This window comes from Pseudocercospora fijiensis (genome assembly GCF_000340215.1).
Source record: "Pseudocercospora fijiensis CIRAD86 unplaced genomic scaffold MYCFIscaffold_1, whole genome shotgun sequence".
Lineage (NCBI taxonomy): Eukaryota > Fungi > Ascomycota > Dothideomycetes > Mycosphaerellales > Mycosphaerellaceae > Pseudocercospora > Pseudocercospora fijiensis.
Genome location: NW_006921532.1, coordinates 4,845,920 through 4,865,614, shown reverse-complemented (window position 1 = coordinate 4,865,614; position 19,695 = coordinate 4,845,920). Strand labels below are relative to the sequence as shown.

At 53.9% G+C, this 19,695-nt stretch overlaps 4 protein-coding genes across 4 annotated transcripts; 3 read left to right on the top strand and 1 right to left on the bottom strand.

The window, feature by feature from the left end:
* Positions 1-872: 872 nt before the first annotated feature.
* On the top strand, positions 873-8,204 carry MYCFIDRAFT_213255 (uncharacterized protein; the record flags this gene model as incomplete). Its single annotated transcript, XM_007923238.1, has 2 exons — positions 873-880; positions 1,168-8,204. The coding sequence occupies 2 exons, from the start codon at positions 873-875 to the stop codon at positions 7,676-7,678; spliced, it is 6,519 nt and encodes a 2,172-aa protein (XP_007921429.1). The 3' UTR covers positions 7,679-8,204.
* Positions 8,205-9,877: 1,673 nt separating this feature from the next.
* Positions 9,878-12,817, top strand: MYCFIDRAFT_209783 (uncharacterized protein). Its single transcript, XM_007923237.1, has 5 exons — positions 9,878-10,329; positions 10,828-11,621; positions 11,675-12,240; positions 12,296-12,636; positions 12,695-12,817. The coding sequence occupies exons 1-4, from the start codon at positions 10,280-10,282 to the stop codon at positions 12,317-12,319; spliced, it is 1,434 nt and encodes a 477-aa protein (XP_007921428.1). The 5' UTR covers positions 9,878-10,279; the 3' UTR covers positions 12,320-12,636; positions 12,695-12,817.
* Positions 12,818-13,279: 462 nt separating this feature from the next.
* Positions 13,280-15,893, bottom strand: MYCFIDRAFT_192543 (uncharacterized protein; the record flags this gene model as incomplete). The annotated part of the gene is made up of 2 exons (XM_007923236.1): positions 13,280-15,685; positions 15,831-15,893. The coding sequence occupies 2 exons, from the start codon at positions 15,891-15,893 to the stop codon at positions 13,280-13,282; spliced, it is 2,469 nt and encodes an 822-aa protein (XP_007921427.1).
* A 2,001-nt stretch (positions 15,894-17,894) lies between these two features.
* MYCFIDRAFT_149005 (uncharacterized protein) lies at positions 17,895-19,477 on the top strand (the record flags this gene model as incomplete). The annotated part of the gene is made up of 1 exon (XM_007923235.1): positions 17,895-19,477. Exon 1 carries the CDS (start codon positions 17,984-17,986, stop codon positions 19,475-19,477), a length of 1,494 nt encoding a protein of 497 aa, XP_007921426.1. The 5' UTR covers positions 17,895-17,983.
* Between the last annotated feature and the right edge of the window lie 218 nt (positions 19,478-19,695).

Genomic DNA, 19,695 nt, shown 5'->3' with positions numbered 1-19,695 from the left:
GGAGGCGCCGAGATAAGAGGCATCAGGATAGAGGGAGAGAAGCAAGACGAGGGAGGGAAGTAGACACGCGTTAACGAAAGTGCATGGGTAGAGTGCAGTGCAGTATTCTCAATGGTGGTGGAGCGAGTCATTCAGAGATATAGGTACTTTATGAGATTGTCGTTGGGTACAGCCTTAGGTACAGACGTGCACACTTCGAGTGCGTTGCGTGTGGTGTGGCATTGGGTGAAAAAAGCACGCTTCGCTCCGCTCCGTAGAGACACCGGTGTGCGGATGCCCCTGGTTGGTCTCATCAAAGCCCAAGTGTGCTGGCAGCGCAGCGCGGCACTCTTCTTGAATCTTCACCACCGCGCCGCGCACCGCCTCCCGCACAGTGCACGATGCTGTTGTTTCTCTACATGTGTTTTTGAGTCGCGCTTGTCATTCCTTGTCCTTGCTATCCTATCCATACCCATTCTTGCATTTCTTTTGTTGCCTTCAGACGTCGTCCTCGCCGCGTCCGCTCAGGAATCGCCGGAGCCTTCAACCATCCCACAGTTGTGTTGAACCGCGGCAGGAGGACGGGTGTTCCTTGCAATATACGCGTTCTGGAAGGTCAAGCAGCCGTGGAGGGGAAATTGTCGATGAATCGCATTGGTGAGAGCGATAGAACGCAGGTCTGTCGCTAGGTGCGAAGCGTGGAGCTGGAAGGTGAGAAAGAGTCTATGCATGCATTGCAATGCCCGCAGTATGCCGGTCATCAATGTCGTCCTTCTCCTTGCAACGAATGCACTGCTGATAATGGAGTTGCATCGTAGACACGCATATCGTCGCCATCACGTCTTCTCCCACCGCTGCCGAACTCACGTCGCCGCCTGTCGCTATCGTGCATCATGGCATCGTAAGCAAAGACCAGCCCATCGAACAGACACATCAACACCCGCTGTCGCCACCTACCGCCCATTCCACCGAGGCACGTCAGGCCCCGCCACGGACACCAGCCAGTGTGAAAAGCAGAGAAAACCAATCGGAATACCTCACAGCTCCTTGGGGATCACCGTACGATCGGGACTTTTCGCCAAGTACTAAGTCGGCCTATTCTGCTCTCTCCAAGCAGCAATCAATCCTCAGCGACGAACTTGACCATTCTCCAAGCGTGAGACTCGGTCTGGAACATTTACTTCCCAGTCGCTTGCCTGATCTCAGTCTACCTCCGCACCCGAACAACTCTCCCCTGGGCATCGAATTCGGCGGCGCTGACCACTTGCAAACGCCGCGATCGCGCACACAGCGTTGGGTGCAATTGCCACAGCGTGACGATCACGCAGAGCGGTGGAGCGACGAATCTGTCCGAAGCCAGTCTGACGGGGAAGACGGGAGACCAAGAGGGCTGTCGGAGCATAAGCAACGGCGGCTACGACACAAGGCGCGTGAGGAGAACAGAACTTTGGACCAGCAGAGCTTCTGGGATACTCTGCGAGAGGGCCGGGAGGAAGACATGTCGAGTTTGTTTGCAAGTAGATGGGCGGCGACGCCTGAGCCGGTGGCCGATCATCCCTTGAAGCCGCCGGACAGTGCGGAGAAGCAGCATGTCGAAGAGGACAAAGAGAGCCAGCCAAACGAGTTGTTGTCATCGCGGAGGGCTGCCACTCCGCCGGCGGAGAAGAAGGATCCTATGCAGGCGGTGGGAGAGAGCGTGCACTCCCGCAAGACTTCTGATGCCGCGCCAAAGGGCGTCATGGCGTCACGGTGGGCAGATACGCCAGAGCCTCAGGAGCAGGAGCAGAATCTGGCAGAGCAGGTCTCGGCAGCGCCGCAGCGTTTAGAGACGCACGATGCGGACGAAGCGTCAAAGTCAAAGGTACCAGAGTGGCGGCGAGATGCACCAGCTATCAAGGCGGACACGGCACGCGATAGTATCCCAGACATTCTGCGTCCAGGCGCTAGAGCTGTGCAAAAGCAGACCTCACCTCAGCCAGAACCTGCGCCTTCACTTGCGGCTGGTTCTGAGCCTGTGGTGTCGCCCAGAAAGCTGGAGCCACCCCGACTAAAGAAGCGAGTGAGTTGGCGGGGAAAGAATATTGTGATTTCCATTCCTCGTTTCGACTACAGAGTAATGGGCTTGGTGCAGCCGATGAGCAGGGAGCAAGTCGAAGAGCGCATGAAGCACTTCGAGGACGCGGGCTACAATACCAACGGTTACGATCTGCTGGACGAGCACATAGGGAGCGATGGTCCCGCTCAAGTGAGAGCTATCTACCCAGATGAGCGCGAAGCACGGTTCCTACCACCGCGAAACCAAATCAAGGTCGTGTTACCGGACCTGGAGCGATGGAAGGCCTACGAGAATTTCCTTGTGGAGCAGAAGCTGGCTGCATTGGGAGTTGACTTGGGCTTCGATGAACCGCCAGCACCTCTGCCACCACAGCAGCAACCGCATTCAGCTGCACAAGACATGTCGCGTCAGTCCTCTGCCCAGTATCCGCCGCTGCCATTCTCGCCGCCGATTCCCTCTGCTTCCGCAGGCAGCATGGGTCGTCCGCCGATGATGCGCGGCCACACGCATACCATGTCGGTCGCATCTCCTGCTTCGCCCATGAATGGACCATTTGGGCACATGCATCGACATTCAACTTTTACGGGTGGTCTGGGTCTGCCGCATTCGTTTTCTCCAGCACTGCAGCAGCTGCCGCATTCGCCAAACTTTCAGCAGTCACAGCAGCCTTTCTCTCCCATTCAGCAGATCCAAAATCCTTTCAGCCAAGCAGGTCTTCCGCAACAATTGCAACAGCAGTTTGGCGGCTTACAGGGGCATGTACAAAGCGGCCTGCCAGGTTTGCCACGAGGTGGATCGCCAGCGCAGCTTGCCGCCTTGCGAAACGACCTTGGCGCCATACGCGGACCAGGATCCCCCTTGAGCCAGCAAGTCCTGTCCGGAACTCAGCAATACCCTGCACAATCTCCCGCAGATTATAGCAGACAGCTCGTGGACGATCAGCGTCGCCGGCAACACGTATACTCGCAATCCGTGGCCGCACCATCGATGCCTAATTCTTTCTTCTCGCAAGGATCTAGTGTGCGGCCTACTCCGGCTTTGCCTGAGCTTGCTGAAGATGACGAGGAAGATGAAGTTCAAACGTCCGAGCTGCCTGCTTATGTGCCGCCTCATAAGCGTGTGCAGGCCAACACTGAGATTGCTGTTCCCACGCCTCGAGGACACCGCCATAACATTAGCGAAGGGCTCGAACGAGAAATTCTGGAGGCCGAGAAACGACAGAAAGCAGCCAGTCGCGACTGGATTGAGGTCACCGAGGAGGAGGAAGAAAGGCCGTCATTCAATGCCACATCCCAGCCAAGCGACAAGGAGAATCAGCCGCCATCGAAGCCGATCGAGAAGGACCCATTAGGAGATCAGCCTGTGCAAGAGGCACAACACAGTCACAAGCGAAGCACATCTCGCTTCAACGTCACTGCACCAGCTTTCAACTTTAACCCGGCTGCCGATTTCAAACCGCAAGCGACAGAATTCAAGCCGCCGGCGACGTTGGACTTCAACTTCAGCGCACCCACGCCTATGCATTCGAGGATCAACGGGCAGACCACGAATCACAACAGACAGCGTTCTTTAGGATCGTTCAACGCCGCCGCACCCGCCTTCAAACCCACCACGTCCGACTTCAGCTTCTCAGCCACGGCGCCCAAGTCGGAGACAGCCAAGTACCCTATTGGGCAAACTGTAATTGACGAGCTCCCAAAGATCTTTGGCAAGATCGAGATTCCAGATATAGTCAAGCCAGTCCGAAGAAACAAAGCAGTTCCTATTGTGAAGCCAACTGAGGCGGATGCTGGACCAGAAGAGGAACACGAGGACGAGGAAGGTCGTGTCGCACAGGGTGAAGCCAAGCGGAGGAACAAAGCACGCGACGACGGGGACTCTGTGCCTCTCTTCGCCGAGCCGACTCCCATGCCAAGCTTCCCTGTCGTTCTCGAAGCTGACCCTGTGCCTGCCGAGAAAATCTTGGGCTCCAATGTGCCGAACCAGAAGACTATGCCTACGGTGGACGAGGTCGAAGAGGAGGTCGAAGAGGAAGCCAAAGAGACCATCCCTGAAATCGGCGAAAAGGGCGCTCAAATAACTTCAGCGGAAAGCAAGGGAGAACCGAGCTCCGCTGAGCTGGTACAGGATCCAGACCATGAAAAGAAGAAACATGGACACAAGCACTCGACTTCTCTGTCCGCTTTCGCCAAGCCGTTTGACCCTACAGCGAGCTCATTCAGTCCAACTGCCGCCACGTTCGATCCGAGAGTCAAATCTTTTGATCCCAACGCTGCGAGTTTTGTGTTGCCTGGACCGGAGCCTGAAGCACCTGCGCGTGCACACGAGCGCCTCGATTCTATCAGCGATCTTGAAGAGGGCGAAATCAGGGAAGATGACGACGATGGCTCTCGAGCAGTGTCGCCAGTGCACCAATATTCCGCGCAAGACTTTGGTCCGAAACCAACATTGATGGGCCCAAGAGACTCTCAAGAGCGGATCGGCACAGTCACTCAGGCCGAGCCTTCTTTCGATGAGATTGACGCAGTTATGCAGCATCTCAATGCCTGGGAGTCGGAACACGAGCCAGAAGCCGCGCATTTGCCGCATAGTGCAATTGAATCTGAGCGCGAGCCCACACCTGTCCGTCTCCCACCAAATGCCACCGAATCCGAGCGTGAGACAATACCGGCACGCATGCCAAGTCCTGGTTCTCATCCAATGGCTGGTGTCACGTACCTGGCGGAGAGGTACCGCAGCGATGCGCCAAGTCCGAGCCCGCTTAGGCAAGAGAGTAATGCGACACCGCAGCTCGAAAGCGACCGGGGTCTCAACGGCTATGCGCATGTACGACAACTCAACAAGGCCGAAGAAATACCCACCAGCGATTGGTCGGACATGGTCTCGCCGCCTGATATTGCTAAGCTGGAGCAGCGAAGCACATTCTTCGATGGCCACATTGACAAGCTCATCGGTCGCGCGGTAGAAAGAAGATTGCTGCCACTCGAAGAGTCACTACGCAGTATTTCCACGACCATCTCACGGCGAAACAGATCATCTGAGCTAAAACTTGCTCGCAGCTCATCTAATGTGGACAGCGACGCTGACGATGAAGATGAACTCTCGGATGAGCTGAAGAACAGACCCATCTCTCGTGGTAGAGACAAGCGAGTCGACCAGATCAAGCTCGCAGTCCTAGAAGCTTTGCGCGAACAGAGCCCAAAGCGATCTCAGCAAGCCATCGACATCGCGGACCTACATTCTGTCCTGGCTGATATGAAAGTTTCATTCGCACGAGCTGCGTCATCGAGCCTAGAGTTGGACGACATCCGAGCCGTTGTAGAAGCCACGATGTCCAGTCAAAGCCAGGCTGTAGTGCCGCACGAGAGCCAAGAACATAGGCGACAGCTATCTGAACTCGAGGGTCGCCTCAATGAGACACTAGCTGGCGCTCTCGAAGAAGCAAATCAAAGGCGCGCAATTGAGGAGCAGGAGAAGGAAGCCAAGAGACAACTACGCCTCGCGGAGGAAGAGATACAGCTATTACGAGCCGCCGCTCGCGACGACGAAGCCAAGGTTCGAGCCATGGAGAAAGAGCGTGAGGACCTGCTTGATCGTTTTGACCGTGTTGACGAAGCCCGCCGGAAAGCTGAGGAGAGGTTCTCTGATACAGAGGCAGAAAAAGAAGCACTGCAGGCCACGCTGGAGGAGTACCGCACATCCAGCCACAAATGGCGAGCAGACATTGACGAAGGCAAACGCGTGCGTGAAGAGCTGGAAAGCACAATCGCAATGCTCACGCGTCAAGCAGAGGACTATGAAGAATCTACCGTCGGCATGAAGAGGCGCCTAGAGAAGTTGCATACTGATATGTCCGCTGCAGCAGGTCAGCTTTCCAGTGAGAAGGCCATGTGGAAGTCCAGGGAAGAGGACTACAGGAGCAGAATCGAGACATTGGAGCACCAAAACCTCATTGGTGCTCGTGAGCGCGCACAGCTCGAAGATGAATTGCGTATTGTGCGTGCTGCTGCTATCGAGGCTGCAGAGACGCGCAACACCGTGGATCACGTACGTGCATCAAACAACTCACTGGAGGAGATGCTACGCAAATTGCAGGGCGAGCTCTCAGAGCAGCAGGCCATCACTGCGCGCTACGAGCGTCAGTTCTACGACGCACAAGAGTCTGGTCGCGCCGAGGTCCATCGAACTCGCATGGCTTACGAAGCTGAGGTCGAAGCTGCCAATCATCAGGTGAACGTGGTGCGCGCGGAGCTTGAAGCGGAGCTGAGCAAGACGCGTGCGGAGCTTGAGAATGCCAAGATGGAGATTGAGACCATGAAAGAGAGGCATGAGCATCTGCTTGAACAAGAGGACAGAGAGCGCAGAGAAGCGCTGCGAAAGGTCAATGCCGATAACAGTCGGGCTTTGGATGATGCACGACACAAGTACGAGTCGGGCATCCAAGAGCTCACAGCACAGCATTCCCGAGCTCTGAGGCATGCTCTGGAAGACAAGGATCGTGTTGAATCGTTGCTCAATGAACGACTGGCCTTGGCGAATGCCCGAGCGCAGCACTATCAAGAGCGCTGCAGCCATCTTGAGGAAAGGGTCGAGGTGGTGCAGGATGCCGCAAGAGCGGCAGCGCAGCAAGCAAAGGCTTCTAAAGCGGCGTCTGCGCCTGCACTGGCGAGTTCCGCTCGGTCGTCGGCCGGCTTGCCCGAGAAGATCTCACCGCAGGCATTGCGCGAGACGATTCTCGTGCTTCAAGAGCAGCTGCAAGAACGAGAGACGCGCATCGAACGACTGGAAGCTGACTTGGAAGAGGAGGGCGTGCAGAAGGTCAAGGCTCGCGACGCTGAAATTGCTTGGCTGCGCGAGCTTCTTTCAGTGCGCGGAGACGAGCTCCACGAGCTTGCAAACACGCTTCAGAAGCCAAACTTCGACCGTCGTCGCGTCCAAGACATCGCCATCCGCATACGCACGAATTTGCAGATGGAACACGAGGAGAAGGAACGTTTCGGGCGCAACTCGAACCAGTCCGTGACCGGGCAGGCCACGGCCTTGCTGTCCAGTTTCGCGACCCCACAAGCCGCGAAATTGACCTCTGCCTTTGGCAAATGGCGTGCGTCCATGGAAAGCTCTGCGTTGAAGAATGCCCCGCGCGCTCCTGCCTCACGATCCGGCACACCATCTAAGGCAACCGCTCCTTCCCTCCCCTCCCTCCCGAAGGCTTTCCAATCTGGGCTGATGACGCCACCGGCCAGCAACATCAGAAGTTCACCTGATCCTTCAGCCATGCACACCCTACCGCCGCCAAGACTACATACCCGCACTGGGTCGAACGGATCCAAGATGAGCACCGTGACAGACCGCCCTCGCAGCAGTCGCAGTCAGGCCAGCGCCGGCAGCGAGAGGCCTCGCAGCCTTCGCACGGGATCTAGCACCTCTAATGGCCCACGCACCCCTCTTTTCCGCGAGCAAAGCTACGATCGTGACGCGGAAGAAGGAGACGCGCCAGAGCTCAATCTTCAGCACTTGGAAGATGATGATACCCTGGATGACATAGACGAGTCCGGCGAGGCGCCACCTGGATTCCGAGCACCGAAGAGTCTCGAAGAGGAGATGGGTGAGCCAAGTCCGATCACCCCTGAAGCCCTGGCATGACTACGTCCCCGAAAAAAGAGCGTTGTGCTTGAGTTTGCACAGACTCTGAGGCGCATGGCTTCTGACGAGCACACAGATTCCTCGTTGGTCGAGCGGCCGGCGGCCACAGACCGCAACAACGTTTCGAGGATCACTACGCCACGATCTTCTGCTTCACGAAACAGCCCCAAACCGAGAGTGACAGAGTCATCTCCAATAGAAGTCTCTACGACGGATCCCAACGTGTTCCAACGACATCCGATGTTCAGGGGCGGCCAATTTTCTTTTGTTAACGAATGAGTGCTTCGCGCTCGATGGAGGAGAGAAGAGCGACAGCTAAACCACCCTCGATCTTTGATTGATATCCGGCATTTGAGGTGGATTTCCTACCAGTTGGCCCAAAGATACCCCGTGCGATCTCATCTATTATTGCTGCTGCTGTTGTTGCATTTTGCGATATACCCAGACTGGAACCATAACTCTTGAAGATAGTTGAAAAGTAATAGGAGGATGTGGCAGTACATATGAGAATGCAAGTGTTCGATCTATTCTGCTGCTCGTTGAACGTTCTGTCGTCCGATCCGTAGTAGGCTTCCGTTTGTCGAAGAGTGCTTTGCTTTGCTATACTGCAATACCTTCCAATGAAGCATGAGGCTTGGACTGGACTTGGCGGGAAAGTGCGAATCCGAGGGGTGAGGAAGCTCTTCCCTCCAACAACACCTTTCCAATATCATCCACTTACACGCTCATAAATGTGTGTCGTGGTGCTATATTCTCCACTGGACCGCGCAAGGCTGGCGCTTGCGCGTAGGTATGACTCCCCACTTCTGTGGAACGGCCGCGTAAGACTTCTCAGCTCTTTGTTTCACCCTGCCTAGATCAATTCCAAGCCTCAGGTCTTGGACTCTTGAGTAGCCGCCTCCGCTCGAATCCGTCTCTTTGTTGGCACTGTATCTTTGGCACTAATTTTGTGTGTCTATATGACTAGCAGCATGCTGCATTTGGGCTACGCGTCACGCTTGTCTATACGTCTGTGGTCGAACCTTGCTGTACCTGCATTTCTTTCTTGCATCTCCATTCCTTCCTAGTTAAGCTGGCTACTCACATAGAGGCTGGTTCCCCTCCTTTCTTCACTACACACGGAGTTACCATTTTTTAGCAGACCCACCATACACAAGCTACCCTTTCAAGGACGATCAATTGCGAGGAACACAGATACAGCAGCAACTCCTCTCCGAGACGAACGCAGACGAACTCGTTGCTTCCGTCCTCCATCAGATCTGCCGGTGGATATGTCGTCCACGCAAGAACCAGACTGGCGTGACTCCAATGACTCCAGCTCTGGCATGGGCATATCCCTTAGCAAGACCGAGATCATCTGGCTAGTGGTTGGGATTGTGGTGGTGACGATTGGGATTATTGCGGCTCTCATCGTTTTGTGCAAGTTCTGCTCCTGCTGCACGAGAAGAAGAAATCGAAAGTCAGGCTTGACATACGACGACGACCGGAACGCATTGCCGGCGTGGAACGCGAAAGTGGCCGATTCTGGATTCATCAAACCTGTAAAGATGTCACGGGTGGAGAGTGTGAAGTACACAATCAAAAGTATGATTTCGCGGCCCTTGCCTTCGAGTGTAGCGGCGCGAGGGGCTGATATTTCGAGCAGACAAAATCGAGATTCCGTTCGGGAGGGGATGAGAGACTCAATGCGGAGGGATTCTTTTGAGGATGAGGATAGTTGTTACATTTGGTTGATACAGTATGTGAAGCCTCAGAACTACGACTTCAACATACATGTAGCTTGAATGATCGGATGTCAACGCCTCCAGCGCCAGTCGGCAGTTTGTCGCCATGTCGAGTTTTTGCAATGAAGTGAATGCGGTCTGGAATTGTCGGGTGCCATCTTCGCCGTGACTCGAGATTGCCCACACTGCCATCATCGCTTTTCTTTGTTCCGAAGCAGAACGAGGCAAGTCAGTGGCATGCTGTCCGTCTTTGAGCGCATCTTACAAAGTGATCTGACCGGCGCAATGCTCCAATAATATTACAATCACATTGCAAGGTGTGCGTGAGAATTCGACCAAGGCGCCACCACTGCCACCAGCCATCGCGCCAAGAAAGAGAGCATCTTCTCCTCCTCGTATCTATCGATTCACGCCTCCACCGCTGTCACGACATCCCACGACACACACCTTCGACCTTTGCGCACTCACATCCATTCCTTCACATCCCATTGCAGTGCGCGTGAGTCAAACTAGTGCTTCTGGCGTGCGGCAGACAGACCTGGCGCTTTCCACCCGTCTGACGTAGCCTGACTTGACCTGCCTGCCTGCTTGCTCTGAAGGCCTCCAAAGGAACGGGAGCTTCCTTTTCAAACCCGCGCATCTCTGCGCCCATCACCACCACCACCCTCCCCACCGCCGGCTCCAGTCTCTCGCCGACGCAGCGCCCGCTCCTCCGAATACCACGAGCCTGTGCACCACACGCAGACAAGGCACACAGCCACAAGCGGCACCAGACACTCCCGGAACCTGGGGCGAGAGCACGGCGCGGCACTGCTGAGGGAGAAAGCACCTTGATACCATACCAGGCCAAGCCATTCACACCTGCTGCACCGGGAAGATGGTAGAAGCTGCAGAAGGCGCTGCCCAGCCGACCTGGAAATTCACGCAGTAAGTGCACTCCCCTTCTGTCGCTTGCATTTCTATTTTCTTTGTGCCGTGGAAGCAGCAGCACCTACAAACATCAGTGGCTATGGCATGAAACGGCATGGTATCGCGAATAGAACAGCGTGCATAGATACAGCTGCAGCATGTTCTCGCGTCTCAGCGGTCTGCTTCCCGACCGCACCAACCGGTCTCGCGCACCAGAGCTTCCCAGCGGCAACGAGGAGGCTGGGGAACGTATACCGCCGGCAGTCGACTGCGTCGACGAGCACAGTGACTCCTCCTCTGACCGCGACTGGCTCGACGTCGACCTACATCTTGATGCTTCATACGCTGGCCAGTCTGTGCTGCTGGATTATGATGACCCTCAGGCTCGAGCAGATGCTCATGCCCAACCATACCTGCCCTCATGGCGTTTCACTCAGTGTGCCCACCCCTACACATATATCTCAATTTCAGCTCTACAAAAATTGGACAGGACTCGGGCTGATATCTTGATCGTAGGTGCTTTGGCGATAAAGGCGATGTTGAGGATATCACCGAAGCCGACATCATATCGACCGTTGAGTTCGACCAGACCGGAAACTACCTCGCTACCGGCGACAAAGGCGGCCGTGTGGTTCTCTTCGAGCGTAATGAGACCAAAAAGACCTGCGAATACAAATTTCATACCGAGTTTCAATCCCACGAGCCAGAATTCGACTACCTCAAGTCATTAGAGATCGAAGAGAAAATCAACAAGATCAAATGGTGTAGGAGACAAAATGCATCTCACTACCTTTTGTCGACCAACGACAAGACCATCAAGCTGTGGAAGGTCTTTGAGAAGAGCTTGAAGGTGGTGGCCGAAAACAATCTGTCATCAGAATTGACACCTGCTGGCACTGGCAATGCCAATGGCGGCGGCCCGGTTCGATATCCCAATCAACATTTCCGAAGCGTCGCGGACCTCAAGTTTCCACGGATGACGCATCACGACACTGTTGTTGCTGCAGTCCCTCGCAGGGTGTATGCCAACGCTCATGCGTATCACATCAACAGCATATCGGTGAACAGCGATGGGGAGACATTCATCAGCTCAGACGATCTGCGAATAAACCTTTGGAACTTGAACATCCAGGATCAGAGCTTCAACATTGTGGACATCAAGCCCGCTAACATGGAGGAGCTTACGGAAGTGATAACGGCAGCCGAGTTCCACCCCGTTAGCTGCAACTGGTTCATGTACGCGTCAAGTAAAGGTACAATCAAACTGGCGGATATGCGGCAAAGAGCGTTGTGTGATGAGCACGCAAAGCGTAAGTGGTGAAGCCCAAGACACACTGTATCTCTCAGCTGATTTCCGGTGCAGAATTTGAGCAGGAAGAGGACCCATCATCGCGCTCCTTCTTTTCCGAGATCATCAGCAGCATTTCGGATGTTCGATTTTCCTACGATGGTCGCTACATATTATCCCGAGACTACCTTACTGTCAAGATCTGGGATGTGAACATGGAGCGGCAACCTGTCAAGACCATTCCCATTCACGAGCACCTCCGACCACGACTTTGCGATACTTACGAGAACGACAGCATTTTCGACAAGTTCGAGGTCGTATTCTCTGGTGACGCGAAGAACGTCATGACAGGCTCGTATAACAACAACTTCATGATCTATCCATCGGAAGAAGGCAAAGACACCGAGGTTGTGCTACAGGCCGACAAGAGCGCGTTCAAGGCAAAGAAGGTCGGGATCCCGACGCCAATGAATGCTGCTGGCGCCAAAGATGGCAAGAAGGGAAGCCGTGCTAGCTCTCCTGCTGGGGCTCAGCGGATGAGGAAAGAGACCGATGCCGACCAAATCGATTTTAACAAGAAGATTCTGCATATGAGCTGGCATCCACAGGAAGACAGCATCGCCATCGCGGCGACCAACAACGTAAGAAGCCAACATGGTCTTGAGCGTGACACGAAATCACTGACAGCATGTGTAGCTTTTCGTATTCTCGGCATTGTAAGCACCCTTATACACGCAAGGACGTAATAGGGAGGACACGAGGAACGACTTTTGTCCCGAGGTGGGCAGGCGTCGAGTGGCAGCATTTGCAACAGGATCTTAGGCGCTATGAGGAACAATTAGCGAAAGATCAGAACAGGTTCGGATTTGATCTCTTGGGCGGAGCTGGCGCAAGAACATGGGCGTCGGGTCTTGCTAGACGAGGGTTATCCGAATTAGAGCGTATGATATCGTTTCTCCTCGAGGACGGGTGAAGGCGATGCTTGGAATGGTTAGCCATGGCTAGAGAAGCAGATAGCAACCGGCGAAATGTGAGATGTGAGTGAGGTCTTGGCGTCACAATCTACACACAACCAGCTTCTGACAGCCTTGGCAGATGACTCCCAGAGCACAGTACGTGAATCGCCTATCATCGACCCCCCAAAGATGATGTTTTGATGTATGTTCCGGATCACGAGATCACATTTCGTCTCGACTCAAATTCTACTCATTTCGTGTGACTTGTCTGGCTCAATTTCTCGAACCGTCTTAAGTCGTCGTATCTTGCATGGTGTATTCACGTTTTCGCCTCCGAACGCCTCGCTACTACTGGATATCATCATGCGTGTAAAAGCCAACCCAAAAGACTACATACCTGCCGTTGATGCGAAACACAATTCGGTGGTTTCTTTCGATCATGCCCAGATCCTCATGCCCGAAGAAGTTAATCTAGCCAGCCTCCCTCTCACTCAAGAAAATGCAATGCTCGACGCTGACTCGGCCATCATCATCATCATCATCATTCCTCCTCCATCCCGAAACTGCCGCCCAGGACTAGATTCTGATTGCCACAAGGTGTTGAAAAGTTGAACTCTTCCTGCAAGATTCGAACCAAATTAGCAAGATTCATATCTCCAAATATATATCGTGTCACATCTCTTCGTTCGACTCGTTTTTGGGGCTGGGCTGGGCTGGGTGGGCTTCAAAATTGTGGCTGCTGTGCAGTTTTGGGCGTGATCGCAGCCAATGTGTGCGAGATCATACTCTGAATGTCCTCCATGCCGTCCGTCTCCAGTGAGTGCATCAACTCTTCTTGTTGCATTTGTGTGAGACCTTCGCCGAAGGCGCCCGAGTCCATGTCCCAGTACTGTGGCACGTACTGCTGCTGCTGCTGCTGCTGGTCGCCCATATTGCTGTCGAAATTGCCGTAAGGAGGGTATCCCGCTGCCACTGGGTCGAATGCCGGACTGCTATTGTAAGGATACATCGGTTGCATGGGAACACCTGGAGCCGGTGCTGGCGCCGATGCAAAGGTCACTGGTGCTGGCATTGGTGCTGTCCAACCTGGCACCGTCAAATCTGGTGTGAATTCAGGCAAGGAGTTGAACTGCGCGTTTTGATTGTAGGCCTGTTGATTGAATTGCATATTGTTGTTGATCGTCGGCACAGAATCGGAGCTTCCATAACCAGTGCTACCCGTCGATTGATGTCGTGATTGGGGTGTGCCGATACTACTAAGATTAGCGTCGCTCCGGTACGGAAGTGGAGGTGGTTCTTCTATGCTCCTGCTCGCTTGCTGATTGATGTATCCAAAGGGAGGCTTGTTCTGCTCTGGTGGCGTCTGCACAGACTGAGTGCTAACCGTCGCAGGAGACGTCGCCTGGGAGCGGTTGTGCGCGTCTGGAAACATTGATCCCGGTGAATTTGCATCTGAAGGTGTGCAGGCAGAGATTGGAATGTCGCCTTCCTTCTCGTAAATTTTCATGATGGCGGTGATGAGATTCTGGTACAGCTGCACGGCCGATGCCACGCCAGGCCATCGCTCAGACGCCATCTGAATGGCATCCATAGCGACATCAAGATGCTTCTCAACTGCTTCGCGTTTGTACTTGCGCCGGACCTCGACGTAGCTCAGTGTCCACAGCATCGTGTTGATAGCCATGAAAAGTGATTGTGTGAAGATCCAGGTGAGGTCAACGTTTCGCTTGATGATCTGTTCTTTTTGCATGTAGATGTTGTACTCGCATGCATCGTAGCACTTCAAGGCCGCATCAAGAGACGGTCTGGGTACCTGTGGTGATGGTCTGTATAAGAAGACAATCATCGTATTGTACCGGCCAATAAACCAGATCTTGTCAAGCCCAATGCCCTCGTCCTGTGAAGGCGCAGCATCTCTCCAGGCAGTGAGTTTGGCTTCCATCCGGATGAACCAAGGGTCGCTGTCGTCTTTCGGCTCCGTTCGCTTACATTGATACAGCTTCCGCCGAATTTCCAGTTGAAGTAATCGCATTTTGTAAAAGTGTATGGCCACCCACTTTTTCAAGGTAGGCCGAGGTGCTCCAGGGTCGATACCTTCTGGTGTGATGTATTTGTCGTCGCAAGTCTCGAACCAGCCAACATCAATATGGTCCTGGCTGGTGGCAAGCATGGAAGGACGACCTATAGAATGTGACAAGCCATACTCCATCACCATTATGCTCCAGAAGACTCTCCGCCGCATGTCGATTTCCAGGTAATTGATAGTGCCGTCTCGTTGTCCTCTTGTGATTGTCTTCTCTTCGTTCAGGCCTAACGCTTGCAACAAACGCACAGCTATGCCGACGACGTAGAATATGGCGGTGCGCGTAGGGGTTAGAAGAGAATATTCGGCCATGAGAGCAAAACACTGCAGCGTTTGCAAGTCCATCGGCTTCACCACGCGCTCCATGAACTTTAGAGCTGCCAGATAGTAACTATCTGCCAGACCTGCGTATTGTGTGTCCATCTTCTGTAAGCTGATCGCTATTACCATGCGGCACACAAAATGCTGGTAAGGCGAAGCCTGCTCGGGCGCCGAGTAGACGAGCTCGATATCGCGATCCAAAGTCGGCTCGTGCAATGCCGGATACATAGGCTGGACCTTCAATTTGTACAATTGCACCAGCAAGTCTGCGAGGGCACGATTTGGCAGGTCGGTCGCGGCCACATCGCTGATCAAGGGATACACTTTGGACGTAGGCTTTGCCTGCTCCTGGGCATACAGCTCTTTAATCTGCCTCGCGCGCTGCTCCGACACGATGTCCTTGATGCTCTTAGAATCTGTGAACTGCTTGGCCAGTTGCATGACCAGGCGTGTGATGGCAATTCCACTGGACGGGCCCAGGTATTTGCCTTCTTTCGTGTCGTGGACTCGCACGCTCGCGGCACGCATCATGGCCTCAGGATCATCGGCCTCATCGTTCTCCACGCGCTCGAGCTCAGACTCCAACTCACGTACTTTGTGCTGTAGCCAGACGACGTAGTTGCGGTTCACATTGTGGCCACGGGTGGAGTCGTAATATTCGCAGATGGAGTTGGTTCGTTCGCACGGCGTGCAGCGTGGAAGGCCGGGATCGCATCGTGTCTTGCGCTTCAGCAGCAGTCAACAAGTGCGCTCTGTCTCCTTGGCTCTACAGAAAGATTACCTGTCGACATCGCGTGCACGCCGTCAAAGTGTGGGCTACCTGTCCCTGTCCCGAGGTGGAACCCTCGTCTCCTCCCACATCACCTCTCACGGCTTTCTTCCCAGAGGCGCCGTGCGCAGTGTTGACGGGGGGAATGGCGTGTAGCGAGGCCATATCCAGATCTTCCACCTGCCTGCCTGCCTGCCTGGTTTCACGCACACTGGCGGTGTCCCTACGGCGGTGGAATACGATGTCGGCAGGGCAGTGTAGGCAGCGTGAAGGCGGTCTAGTGTTTGCTTCTGGAGGGCTGGACGGCGGGAGATGTCTTGTCACGGACTCAAGCACGACATGTCAATGATCTTCAATTCCTTCACGTTCCGCGAATGATGGGGGGCAATGGCGAGCAAGTCTAAGTCACAGACGTACAGTGAGGCTTCGCTTCGCCTCCCAGCGCGGTACCTGGCCCTGCAGAGAGAGATCCACCGTACTGCAGAGCGGAAGACGGTCTCGCGGTGTAATTGGCAGGCACACATCGTATGGTCGTTTAACCGCAAGCGACAGCTCCAAGGCACATGGCAGCGGAAGATGTGCACACCTACGCATCCTTCAACCGAGCTTTGGCATAAGGTATGATAGTCTACTGCAAGCCATGCCAATGCCTTGCATCAAGCGTTGTCGAAGATGGCTGTGTGCTCGGCCAGCAGCAGGCTAACAGCTTCTGCACAAGCATAAGTCACCCATTATTATTACCTCACCCAGCGCTGTACGACCACGAGGGCGATGCGACGCCACAGAAAAGTCAAACACCGTGCCGTATGATTGATTCTATGCACAGCTCGGCCCCATACACATACACCGCTCAGATATGCTGCGTGGCATACAGCATGCCGTCGCAACAATTGAAACGAACACGTCTGCCAGCCAGGAGCATTCCAAGGCTCCGTTTGATTATCATTGTCCACTAGTGTTTATGTGGCTGCCTAAGGCGACGAGTGGCTATCGATAAGGCCTAAGTAAGACTAATTAAAAATGCTTAGAGCAACTCTTATCTATAATGCCTATAATAACTCTAATTTAGAACGCTTATAGTAAGTTAGAAAGTCTAATATAGAACGCGTGCGGCGTAGAGTAAGTCTAATCCGAAACGCTTTAAGTTATAGCAAGTACTATTCGGAACGCGTATAGTAAGTCTTATCTAGGGCGCCTGTGGTAGGCCTAATCTAAAACGCGTATAGTAAGTTATATCTAAAACGCTAATAGCAATATTAATCTGGAACGCGTTATAGATATTAGAAAGCACTATTTAGAAACGCTTATAGCGAGTACTATCGGAAACGCTTATCGTAAGATAACTAATTAGAGTCGGCGTTTAGCTCATTCTGAGCCGCACTAAGCCTAAAGGGGCCCGCGTTTCTGCTGCGTTGTTATATTTTACTATTTTAGACGTTAATACACATTATCGACGCGGTGGCCGGTGGCCGTAGACTCATAGAGCCTGCAAGCTAGCCGGTAGTCGGTCTGTGTCTTCGGCTGTCCGTCTTCCCGCTCTCGCTCTGCCAAAGAGCACTCACACCACACCTTCCTTCCCTTATGTTGGGGACAAAGTTGACCGTCGGACTGTTGCTCATCATTCTTCTCCCATGCTCGCGCTTTGCATTGCTGCACGCTGCGAGGACTACTGCACGTAGATGTCAGCTGGCGGGAGGCTGAGGCGGGACTAGAGACGCACCCTGTAGAATACTGCAGTATCCACGTACGTTCAGCTGCTGTGTATGACTACCTTTGTCGTGGCCTGACCATCCCATACCAATGCAAATACGCCCGATGCTCCCCGCCCTCACACTTGCCTGTTGACTTGCGCCACGCTCATCGCTTCCGATGGTCTTGATTGAGGGAGCTGACACCATGGCCGTAGACGAAAGTGATCCGACCACGCTGATGCTTCTCGAAACACCCATCCTTAAGGTCTCGCGGTACACACCATGATCCTGATGCCATCTCCTCTGCTCGCCCGCTGACTCCACACCCGTGACAGGCCAGTCGCTGCGTGCTCTCGATGTCGAGCGGCCAAAATCAAATGCGATGGCAAGCTGCCGGCATGCTCTTCGTGCGAGAAGAATGGTCGGGCGGCCGAATGTACGAGCACCAACGACCAATTCGCGCGGGGAAAGGAGCGAAGCTATGTCTCCACACTGGAGACGCGCATTGACAGACTCAAGGAGAAGCTCGAGGATGCCAAGGCCAGGAAGCCATCGGTCATCGACATGCCGGACGACGATGCTCCAGCACGACGTCCGTCTTACCAAGTGCAGGAGCCGCCGACGCCCAATGCGAGTAAAGCCATGCGGCGGAGAGAAGTCATTGCCATTGACGATCTGGTCAACGATTTTGGCATTCTGTCGGTCAATGCGACCGCGCGAGACTTCTACGGCTTTACCAGCGCAATGTCGTATGCACGACTCATATTGGCCGCCTCCTCCAAGGAGCCTTTGCCAGAGGGCATGACACAGCCGCTACCACCGCGCTACCAGGCGACATCACTGGTTCAGCATTATCTGAACAACGTCTTCACTCTCCTGCCTGTATTTGACGAAGCCAGCTTTTATGCTTCCGTCGACAATGTCTACTCTCGCCATGTGCATCAGGCAGATCCGCTGGATCACTACATGGTGCGCATGGTCCTTGCCATTTCAAGTGCATCTTCGTCAGAACAGCGCGGCGATCAGCGATACATCGAAGCCATTGGTCATGTCTGTGAAGCTCTGAAGCACGCCGAGCATGTGTTGCATCCCGGCGAAATTGCGAGCATACAAGCGCTCGTCTTATTGACCGAGTTTGCAATGCTGGATCCTCATCATTTCGACTCTTGGGGCCTGATCGGAGCAGCGTCTCGAGCCATGGTAGACCTCGGATTGCATCAAGATCCTCCAAAGGGCACTCCAATGCCAAAAGGGAAGCTTGAGCTGCGACGTCGAGTTTATCATTGCGTCTACAATTTGGATCGCTCGACCTCGCTCGTTCAGACAAGAGCCTTTTCCTTCTCTGATGACAGCGCAAAAGTGAAGATACCATTCAACAAGCCCTCTTCTTCTGCATCTACATCGCCTGCGCCAACTTCCACTTCGCAAGGCCTCTGGCTACAGTCGTACGAGTACGCAGTGGAACTGATCAACCTGCGCAAGCTCCAATCCGAATGGTACACCGATCTCTTCCAGTCTGGTCGCACTCGGTGGGAGGAACCTTACCATTATCTATGGAATGCTTGCGACAAGATGCGCCAATGGTTCGACAAGCTTCCATCAACAACATCGCCTAGCATGCGAGCATTCTTCGAACTCGACCTACTTTATTCTTGCGTCTACGTTTTGTCGCCATCCCCACGGGTGCCAGTGGTTCATCCTTTCGCACAAAAGCTCATTTTCGAATATTCTATTCGATATGCCGACCTCATGCTCCGCCTGATCAGTGATCCAGCATACGTGGCACCCCTGACATTTTACGATGCCATGAGAGTCTACATGACCGGAAGGCAATTTCTGGACGTACTTCAGCACAATACGGAAGGCTTACTGGCTGGCCATGTTCCGCCTCATCCCGAAGTTAAGCCGACAGCTTCGCCACCACCTCCAATGCCAGTCATTCCTTTGCCACCTGGGGAGACTGCTTTGAGGTTCAACACGATTCGCAGCATACAATGCATAAAGCAAATCACTGAATGCCTCTCGCGGTTTGGAATTCGCTGGGGTTATATGAGGTGAGCTAGTCACCACTGTGCAGTCATCATTGATCACTGTTACTAATGTTTCTTAGCTGGAACCAAAGATATCAGTCAGAAACCTCGTACATGCTTGATGACCTCAATTCTCGTCTTCGAGAGCTTGATGGTCCCGGTCGCAGACAGAGCATGTGGCACCATGGATCAGCCGGCTCTATTGGCAGTAGCCATGCTAGTAGTATATCATACAGCTCACCGCAG